This window comes from Cannabis sativa, chromosome 4 (genome assembly GCF_029168945.1).
Source record: "Cannabis sativa cultivar Pink pepper isolate KNU-18-1 chromosome 4, ASM2916894v1, whole genome shotgun sequence".
NCBI lineage: Eukaryota > Viridiplantae > Streptophyta > Magnoliopsida > Rosales > Cannabaceae > Cannabis > Cannabis sativa.
The window spans coordinates 11,859,393-11,870,921 of NC_083604.1; the positions used below are offsets into that span (position 1 = coordinate 11,859,393).

Genomic DNA, 11,529 nt, shown 5'->3' on the forward strand with positions numbered 1-11,529 from the left:
ATATTTTTTAGGAATATTCAGCATAAAAGGAAAGTGTTTGGAATTTTATATTTAGATTCTAATATTATAATTAATTAAGTAAATTGAAGAATAAGAATATTGAGGATCTTGTAATAAAAGGAGTTGGGAACACTAATGGTCTAATGAGAATATATTGATTCAGATATATTTGGTAAGTCAAATTATTATGGAATTTTGGTTTGTTCTCAATATTATGGGAATGTACCAAAATTATTATATTATTTGTATTTTTAAAGAATTTCTGGATGAGTGGTATTAGCTTTTTTGATGGAAGAAATGGAAGTACAAATTTGATAGTTGAGTTGCACCATTGTGTATTGCTTTGGTGACTTTTAAGGTTTTCGCGCTTGATTTATGGTTGGCCCCTAATTATTTAGGGTAATTTGGTTATAATTACAATATATCATGAATTGTAAAAATATTATAAAATTTAATAGCTAATAATTATGGTATATAATTATGAGATTATTGCATTATTAGTTTATTATAGATAACATAATATTAATTTTGGGTATATAAATTATAAATATGAGTTTATTATAGATAACATAATATTAATTTAGGTATATAAATTATAAATGTAGGATTTTGTAATTAATTGGAGGTAGGGACATTAATTGTGCATTGAGAATATTTTGCTTTATTTTATTTTTTATTTTTGGGAAGATATTGAAATAAATGGGAAGTAAATGCTATTGAAGTATTGAGATTATTGCCTTATTAGGTGTATAGGAAGATACTAATATGAATGGTTTTTATAATAATTTGAATGGTATAATAATTAGGAGGTCATCTATTTAAATAATAAATAAGGAAGCATTATGTCATAATACCGAATTGGATTAATTAATATTAATTTAATAGTATTAATTAAATGTATGATTAAGTGGTATTAGGAAAAAAGTTCTTTTGAATGTGAAGAGTGCAATCTTAAGTTTTAAGGATATTAATACAATTTTAGTTAAATTTAAGTTGAATAAAGATTATACATACCATGTAAACGCTATAAATAAAATAATAAACAATTTGACTTATAAAGGATTTTGACATGTTTTAGTCTAAAAATAAGTAATATTTTTAAGAGATAAAATGAAATAATTAGTATATAATATTTTGAATATTTAAAGAATAATGGGTATTAAAAGGAAAATTTTATTTATGTTTGATTTTAAAAGGGTAAAGATAAGGAATAGGGATCCTATGAAGGTTATGAAGTAGAATGTTATAATTTAGTTGTTACCAGTCAAAGGGTATCCCTTTGGCTGGTTCTAATTTTTTATCGGGAGATCTAGTTGCTTAGTCTTGGTGGTTGGTTGATTCTCTTCAATTTGATTATTTTCTAATTAAAGTTTTATTTTATTTTTTGATGTTTTTTTCAGGAGGAACTCCAGTATTTAAATGAGTTTGGAGCGTCGTTTGAAGATATTATAGTTTTATTGTCTAAATTTTCGGGGGCAGTTTTGTCCTATGGGGCTCGCTCTAAGTCTTTAGCGCCCATGGTTGGCAAAGCATGCTCTGCGGTTAGATGATGAGCTATCCGGGTTCGAGGAGGTTCCAACGCCGGTGGCAGACGTGGGCGTCGTAAATTCAAGAGTGATTTTAATCACTTTCTCAAAAAAAAAAAAAAAAAAAAAAGTACTTTGATTATGAATCAATTTTAGTTCTTTATTTTTTTATTTGTTTTATCTTTTCTAAAGTAAGGTCAAAAATATATATTTTTTTTTAAAATTCAGTGTCATAGAATATAATAAATATATATTCAAAAATAGTATAACTGATTATTTTATAACTAAAAGTATTTTTGTAAAAGAATATTTCAATTTTAGGGTCATAATTATAATCTCTTAAAAAAATACAAGTTCTGAAATAATTTTCTTAAAAACGTAAGATCAAACTTTTAAACATACATATGATCCAAATAGTAATTTTTCAAAACACAGGATTAGACTTTAATTTTTGAAATTGTACAAATGATATTCTAGAATCTCATCATGGTTGGAAACTTCATTATTACTCAATATTTTATTTTAAATTTTTGAAATAGCATGCAATACTTGGTATATTTGTGTATTTAGGATATAATTTATGTTATAATATTCGACAGCTCTATTATATATTCACAATTGGTAACATGGTTAAGAATTCACTGTTTGGTCAAAAAAAATTAATACTATTTTCATTCTAATTAGGTGGATATATTAAACATAAGCATGTACACACATATGAGAACCGATTCCAAATCCATTGAAAAAATTGTATTAACTAAAAAACAACACTGTCATATAGCTATATATATTACAACAAATGAGTACTAATTTATAACATTGTTATTGAAATATATAATCAGAAACAATGTGTGAAGAAATTGTTTTGAAAGTATATATGCATTGTCCTGGTTGCAAAGACAAAGTATACAAATGTTTGAGATGTTTAGAAGGTACGCAATAAAAGTTCTTTCATCCATCAAATAGCTTTTAGCTCTTCTATCAAAACACAGTCGTTTAATTTGTTATTATATGTGTTTTATTTACACTATATAACTTGAATTTAGGAGTTGAAGATGTTGTGCTTGATAGTGAGAAACATATAGTAATAGTAAGAGGGAAAAGGGCTAACCCAATTCAAGTTTTGGAAAAACTTAGAAAGAAATATAGTCAAAATGTTAAGCTTATCTCTCCAATACCAAAACCCGAGAACAATGAAGACAATCAAGAAATTGTAGAAGATCAGGTATGGCCCATTTACATATTTCTCATTTTTGTTTATAATTTTGAAATTTTACAATTTTTTAACCCTTGCTGAATTTGTTTATTTGTTAATATTATCTTGATTTTCTAATAGCCCAAGTTGAAGGTGATATTGCTAAAAATGAATATGCATTGTCAAGGCTGTGTAGATGATATTAAGAGAGATTTGGAGAGGATGAGAGGTAGGTATATAAATATAAATAATTTGGACATTTGAATTTTCTTTCTTTTCTAAGATAACTAGGATTTGATTTTTGTCTTCACAGGAGTTTTAACAGTGGTTCCAGATATGGAGAACTCATTGGTGACAGTAAGGGGAATTGTTGATGCATCAAAATTAGTTGAATACATAAAGAAAAGACTTGGAAGAAATGCTGAGATCTTGAAACAAGAAACTGAAGAAGTAAAAGCAGCCTATTATTGTTGCAATATAAGTCCAATAAGGTCAAACTCATCACAACAGTGTTATCCACACTCCTCTGCTCAATGCCTTTGCATCACTAACATGTTTAATGATGAAAATCCTTTCTCATGTTCCATAATGTGATTTTATTTTATTTTGTTTTTATTTTCTTATCACTTCATGTGTGTAACGCTTGATAATTATATCACCATTTATATGAAGCCTCTTTCCAAAAGAGGGTGTTTTGGACTAATTACCTAGCTTACATTTCTCTTCTAATTTTTTTTCTTACACTTATGTCTTCTATTTATGTTGTCAGAAGTAACGTCTTTTTTTTCCTTAATAAAGCCTTTTAAAAGAGCTATGATTTGAAATGAACACCATTTATATTGAGTTGGACTAGCTGTTATCCAAGCCATAGCTGTGATTATTTTGACCACATATTTTAAGAGAAAATATACAATACAAAACACATTCTTTAATATGTTTCTCATTCTGGAGAAAACGGTATATTTGTGCCATTTATGTATAGAGATATGAATATGAAAGCAACAAGATTCTACAAGCATTCATAGGCAGAACGAAAGGAAGGTCTGATCCACTAAACCAGGAGCTGAACTAGCTATAAACATTCCTCCTTTGCGGGGCCATGGCCCCTTTAATATTTTGGTTTATTAAAATAAATATATTTTAATCTTATTTTCCATTAATCATATTTACTATATCATTTGGGATCCTTATTAGTGATCGAAAGTATATTCTTATTAACTGATGAAAACAGAATATATGTATATATATACAAAGCTTAAGAACCATGAGGTTGTTACGATTCCAGCTAAGCCTAACGCAATTAGACTAACAGTATAACCAACTAACAATAACTAATTGTCAAGAAGACTAATACTCCTCGTCAAGATGAGGTGTAGAGATTGATGAAACTTATGTTGGACAATAAAAAATTGAATTGAGATGGAAAGATTGCTTTGGTCATGATCATTCATAGTCAAAAGATATATAAATGGATAGTATTGAATGAATGAAATCAGCTCAAATTGAGACTAATGAAATGGTGCAATATTTATACTTGGAAATCAAGATTTATAGCAGAGGATACAATCATTAAAAAGCTTACACGTAGCAAAGATATTTTCTAAAAGAGAAATCATTAATGAAATCTATGCTATGGGTATAAAGGACAGCTGGATGGAATAATCATTGGGATTTCCACATTTCCATAAACTTTGGAGGTAGAGGAAGGACTATAATGCCCCTACATTTCATCTCGTGACTAGGGGTGAGCAACAGTCGGTTTGGTCAATTTTTTACATAAAAAAAGAAAAATCAAAATTCGGTTTTCAGTTTTCATGGTTATAATCCAAAACTGACCGACCATTATATAAATGTAAAAAAAAAAATGACCGTTTTAATCCACGGTTTGATCGGTTTAAACCGACCAAATCGAGTTTTATATTTTTTTTTTAAGAAAATAAGTTTTTCAATTTTCTATAATTATTTGAAAACTAAAAAAAATAGATTATTGTATTAAATATCATATAATTTAAGAAGAAAATTTTCTTAGTTAAATAAATAATGTAAAATAAACTCTTTTAAATTTACTCAAATTATTTGTGCTACTAATACGGTAATGAGTTATATTAAAAAAACTCGTATTATTTTATGAATGTGTGTATATAATACGTAAATACATCAAATTATAATAAAATAAAGCAATAAATAATTAAGACTTTAATAAAAAAGATAAAAAGTAAAACTAGTTTAATAAAATTGTATATTAAATATGTATAAAAATAATTATATTATATATGTATATTGTATCATATATATGTTCGGTCGGTTTTCTATTGACACTAAAATCGACCGTGTTAAGGCATTTTTAACCGAAGGCGATTTTTTTAGTTTTTCAGTTTTTTTCGGTGTTCAGATGGCGGTGTACTTGATTTGGTCAGTTTCTTGAATTTTTTGCTCACCCCTACTCGTGACACCACCCCTCAAGTGAAAGGGTGAAGAAGTCACCCAGAGCTTGTCAACGAGATACTAGAATCGTGAATGGAACAAACCTTTTGTGAGGCAATCGACAATCTGATCATTGGATGGGACATAGTGAATTTTTAGGTGCTTCCCTAAAACTTTGTCTCGAACAAAATGTACATCTAGCTCAATGTGCTTTGTCCTAGTGGGGTACACGGGATTTGGAATAAGTGCATTAGCGCTCATACTATCACACCTGATCACAGGCACAACAAGAAGCTTAAATATCATCTCTTTCAACAGCTCTTGAATCGTTTTGTCCAGTGGTTGAACATGCCTTACGGCTAGACTTCTGGGCACCCTTGCCCGAAGGCCGAAGTGGAGGTGGAGTCTTCCAAAGTGGAGGATCAATAATCATCAGCTGGCCAGCCAGTGCAAACCCAGGAGAAAGGGGAGGTAATGAGGACCCTACAACATCACTAGACCGGGTGGTCCGGGCCACCTTGGCCTTGGGATGACCTGAAGCTCCACCCAAGGGCTCTCCAGCAAGAACTCTCAGTCTGGAAGCCATATCTGCAAAAAGAAAGTGACAAAGTTAGAATACAAGTTACAAGTATTCAATACTAGAAAAAAGTAGAAAAGTTAGTATTATCAACTATCAACTACCATCATCCTCAAATAAGGAATCATCTGAATTTCTAGCAACAACCTTGCCCTTGCCTTTAGACGTAGGCAGAGGGCAAGTAGGCCTGGAAAAATCATGGCCTTTGGGCCTAATCAAAATAGTGGCATTGCCAATGGTGCCTCCGCGAGCCAAGCGTTGGCGGAGGGCCTTCTCTGTTTCTTTCCATGTTCCTTGTAATCCTGGAGAGGGGGATATCATCATCCATGTCAGGAGTACGCCCACCTCCTATGAAATTCTCTTCTATCACTGGGACTTCATCTGGGCCTCCAGACAGGCCTTGAACTCCCGCAACTCCAGACTTTGGAGGGTATAGACTATGCCTCTGAAAGTTGGCTTCACAAGCCAACCTCAGTATATTCCTCCTAGCGACTGGGAGGGATTAAATTTGATTAGCTCTATCCCGCATTTGGAGAGTGGGGACGGAGCGTGTGTAGGTTGGCACTCTCTAGAAGCGATGGCAGACTTGATGGATGTCCCAGGCAATAAAATAATTCCTGACATATCCTCCCACTTTGGACAAGGTCGTGCTGTTAGTGTCGCCCAACCACTGATAGCCTATCTGGCTAAAGTAAAAGTATCATGTCCGATTCTACTACGAAACAAATTTTAGCTCAAAAAAGTATCCTATCTCATAGGGGGAGGGTTGACGCCAGCCTAACTCAACATAGAGAACGAACATACTTTATACCTTTCTGTGTGAATTGAGTTGGGCACACTTTGAAGTATATGGCGATATCTTTGAAGTAAGGATGTAGGGGCAACACTGCTCCCTACTCTATATGGCGCTTTAACCATAACATCCAGTTGAAGGCTAATCGATGTGGTCGTTGGTCTCTCAAAGGCATGTCACATTAGACATCTCCCACCAGTCCACTTTCCTTAATCTTGTCAAGTGTCTGAGTGCTGATAGAGGATGGAGGAGAGATCCAACGGTCATGCTGCTCTCCATAATCAAGAGCTTAAGGCTATGATGCCTCCTCTAGAAAATGGTCCACTCCGACCTTAGAAAGTTGGCCAAGGCTATTCAAGGGTCGCCTGGCCTCATCATATGAACCTGGAGAGCTATTGAGGAAAATAAAGCATGTCCTGTACTGTCTCCACTTGACAGGCACAACCTCCTCGATCTCAGATTCATTATCCAAGCTCTCCACATCTCGATCATCCATGGGCTTGACCATAGATGTTTCAGCCTGGCCAGCCCCCGACTCTCTATCATCTAGAGGTTGTGCAGCCTCCTCAACTATACCAATTCTCCCTCTGGTCACCAGTCTAGAAATATAAGGGTCATGAGGTGGTGCTCTGTGACATGTCTGCTTGACTCTCAGCATAATGAACCACTACTAACCTCAAGATTGCTCGAGGAGATGCTAGAGGAATGAACTAGACACTAGTCCTCAAAGGGAAGACCAACTAAATCTTTGTCGACACGGTTGTCACCTCCCCCAACTGTGACTTGGGATCATCTACACACATAAGACAAGGGGAGGTGAGCAACCTGACAAAGCGACAAAGTATAGACAAAATTCTGGTCAATCATACCCAAGGGTACTTGCCAAAAAATTTCATTGTACAAGGCTGGATAGCAGTGAAGTACAGTCTCAAGTGTAAAACTTGGACAAATGCTAAGTCTTAAGTTGAGCATTTTTTAGGTTATTTTTAGTCTTAATTTTAGTATATTTTTAATTAAGTTTTAATTATGTTTGGAGCATTTTCACGCTTGTTATCTTTTATTTTTGCAGATTTAAAATAGAAGAAGATTAGAAAAATATCAGAGAAAAAGATGGGAAAAAAGATAAAAATATCACGATATTTAAAATAGAGAAAATTGTGCAAGAAAATAAAACTGAAATTTCAAGCCTGAATTCGACTATCCTCTGATTATATTTTGGAAAAAGTCAAAACATAAAAGTTCTAGATCTCTCTTTTATCTTTCCGGAACATCTTGAATCGTCTAATTCTGAGCAATATCGAGAGAGTTATGACTAAAATACTATCAGTCAATGCAGTAGAAAAAATATCTCGTTTGAGGTTTCCCAAAAATTTAAATTCGAATGGGAATTTAAACATGTGCGTTTTTTCCATCTTTTTAGGCCTTCAATGCCTATATAAAGGGAAGAAGGGAGTTGATTTCAGCAAGCAATTTTAGAGAGAAAAACAGAGAGAATACAGATGCAAAGTGGAGAGATCAACTGCAATATTGGAGGCATTCTTCAGAGGGTTTTTAGCATTCTTCTCTTCTCTATTTTCATCTCTTTTCTTAAAGTTAATATGTGTGATTGTGCTCTCATAAACATGAGTAGCTAAATACTTTATTAGGGTTAGATGAATATTGTTTAACATTGTTTATGGTTTTAATATAATTTATTTTCCCCCTAATTTCTATGTATTCTATTTTATTTGTGCTTAATTACTTTTAATTGCCTGATCACCAATTAACTGTTTATGATTTTGATGCGAGATTTGAGAAGTGAGTGTCAATTATGCTATAGTAGAATAGGACTGAATTTCGATATAGGACGAGAGTACCTATATGGTTTAGATAGCTTATAGGATTTCTGTGTTTAATGCATGTTGCATGTTAAATTTATCACGAGAGTAGAAAGTTTGCATGTAATTGAGATTTATATATCTGAGAAGACTATAAATTACCTTAGTAAACCTGCTATTGCATAGAAATTAACATTAGGAAAATAATCATATTAGGCCATAATCAATAGATACAATTGAAATCGAAGCCCTAATTTTTATTAACTGTTTGTTTCCTTAAATTGTTTCTCCTATCACTGTTTTTATTATTTTTCTAGTTTTAACCTATTCTTAATTTTTATTTAACCAAATAGAAGTAAAAGTTTAATTTTAACGTACTTAACTACAATCCTTGTGGGATCGACCTCACTCCTGGTGAGTTTACTACTTGTAATGATACGTACACTTGCGTGTGCAAAATATCACAACAGCATTCGACTATAATAGACTCATCGTTAAGTTTCATACATAGTTTATAAGGGAACCATGTATGAGACTAAGGTTGTATATGCCTACAAGGCCATGACGGGATTCTTGTCAAGGTCAAAAGAGGATAGACAACTGGCCACCCGCTTGGAACCAAGGCCTCGGCCGCCTAGGGTTCCCAAGCTTTAAGAGGGCCGGCCAGGGTCCCATAACCCAGTTAAGAATCGGCCAGGGTCACCAAACCCAGGCATGAATCGGCCAGCTTCTAGGGTGAAACCCTAGAACCGGCCAGCCCTCATGAAAAAACCCTAGGGCCTGTCAAGTCTCAAACAAGACCCCTAGGGCCGACCAAGGTTAGTTTTGGATCAAAATGTGTGTTTTTCAAAACTCGAACGTGTTCTCCGTGACTCGAAGAATCAAGAATCACAACAAAATTGAATCTTTTTTGTCAAGAAATCACAAATTATGCATTCTAAACTATCATGCAGATCAAAATGCCAAAAAAATTACAATGTTGCGTGAGAATCAAAGAATGTTCAAAGCATGAAAAAGCTTCAATACAACAATGGAAAATCCAAGTAAATAAGTAGAGAACGCGATTTGAAAGCTTACCCACTAGTAGAAACCTTCGATGAACATGGTGGAAAGCTTGGATTGTCGATACAAAGCAAAAATCTTAAGCGTTGGAGGAATATGGGGCATCGACCTCAATGGGAAATGAAGAGCTTTCTTTAGCTGCCTCTTTTCAAGAGAGACAATGAGAAGTGTGGGATGAGAAGTGAGTTGCACCAATAAGCTTAAATAGCTTCTAGTGGATCCCTCTCTCACTTACCATGCAGCATGCAAAAAATAACATGCAGAAATATTTTCAAATTTCTGCTAAGGGATGTGGTCAGACAAGTAAGAGCAAATATTTCAAAGACTAAATACAATGCAAGGCCTGCCCAGTTAAGGCTCCATCAGTTCAAACTAAGCTAGAAAGTCCCTATCCATACAGACGTCCGCACAGAGACTTAAGGGGAAAATGTTATTCCTATTTTTGTCCACATGACGTGGCATTTCCACATGGGCAAGATCATTGCCACGTTGTGTACAACTTGTTAAGGAAAAGACCAAGTCATCTACACAACACATCAATTGAGGAGAAGCTCGAGTGCTTAAGCAAGACGAAGTGACGATGAACTGGCCACCTTAAGGGGTCAGGTCAGACCCCTTTAGCCGGCCTTATGGCCAGTCAGCCTCCAGCAAATGAAGGGCCGACCAGCTTGTATCTTGGCAGGCACTTAGCTGGCCAGCTTGCACCTGGTAGGCACTTGGTGTGCAACCTTCATTCGAGACAACAAGCCAAGCTGGGATTTGGGCTTCAACAACCCATGAAAATAAGGGAGAAATACCAGTTACTTACCAATTCTTGGGGGATAAGTAACATATTTATTATTTATTATTTAATTTTGTAATAAATACTTTATAGTTCCTATTTTTTTAGGGATATTAGGTTATTAATATCTCATAAGCTCTCCTATATAAAGAGCATTAACCTAACCGTAATTATTCTAAGTCTTAAGCTCTCAAGCTCTAAGTTTGAAACCCTAATTCTCTCTTCCCATCTCCTCTACATGCCCAGACTATCTCTCTCTCTCTCTCTCTCTCTCTCTCTCTCTCTCTCTCTCTCTCTCTCTCTCTCTCTCTCTCTCTCTCTCTCTCTCTCTCTCTCTCTCTCTCTCTCTCTCTCTCTCTCTCTCTCTCTCTCTCTCTCTCCCTCTCTCTCTCTTACTTGAGATTTGCCTATTGATTGTCATATAGTAATCTTAAGAGAGCCACTTCAGAATCCACAATCCTTGTGATCTGAGTGGTATTATCTCTGGTATTAATACAACTGAAAGGGGAGTAGGTCATTACCCGCTAACTAAGAGGGTCGAACCTCTATAAAATATTGTGTCTCTTTTACCTTTTTGTTCTTATTGTGTACACGTGGTAGCATCAGTAATAAATACGACTCTACTTTCGGTTGGCCAAATCTAGATCAACAATATGTATTTTTTTTTTCTTTTTTAAGTAACTGATTTTTGTAATTGATATATCTTTTCATTACTTACGCATCATATGTTTGTTCACTTTTTAGTTGATTGTGATATGAAACCGTTTTCTTTATTAAATTATTGCTTTTGTTATTATATGTAACTCATCTTAAGATTTAGTTTTTAATTTGGTTAATCTACATAACTGGTTTTTCGGTGTCATATTTTTAACTAGTTGATAAATATTATTGATTTCTCTTTGTCAAATTCTAAGGCCCAACTCCGGTGACAACTCCAATGTCTAACTTCGGTGATAACTTCGATGTTTAACTACGGTGACTTTCAGTAGCGAAGACTTTTCTGACGATGATAATAATTTTGTCAACTATTATCATTCTATTTTCTATTTTTTATTGGGACTAATATTATGTTTTAGTGCATAGTGATTGCTTTGTGTGGTGGGTTGATAGTCGAGTCTTGAAACTTTTTTATAAATTTGTAACTCATTTTAATTTTAGTCTTGTGTGAGTCTTAATTATAGTAGTGGGTTGATGACCAAATCTTAAAATTTATGTAAAATTTATATATTTATATATATATATATATATATATATATAGGACATATCTATGGTAGGTATATTGGTTTTGTCTCTATGGTGGAGAAGTTTTTACAACCATAGATAATAGATCTAATGGTGATAAATTGACAAGTGT

The 11,529-nt window shown here is 33.7% G+C and overlaps 1 protein-coding gene across 1 annotated transcript; it reads left to right on the top strand.

The window, feature by feature from the left end:
• Positions 1 to 1,898: 1,898 nt before the first annotated feature.
• On the top strand, positions 1,899 to 3,799 carry LOC115713221 (heavy metal-associated isoprenylated plant protein 8-like). The gene is made up of 4 exons (XM_030641704.2): positions 1,899 to 2,458; positions 2,573 to 2,751; positions 2,863 to 2,950; positions 3,035 to 3,799. Exons 1-4 carry the CDS (start codon positions 2,374 to 2,376, stop codon positions 3,313 to 3,315), a joined length of 633 nt encoding a protein of 210 aa, XP_030497564.2. The 5' UTR covers positions 1,899 to 2,373; the 3' UTR covers positions 3,316 to 3,799.
• Positions 3,800 to 11,529: the final 7,730 nt, after the last annotated feature.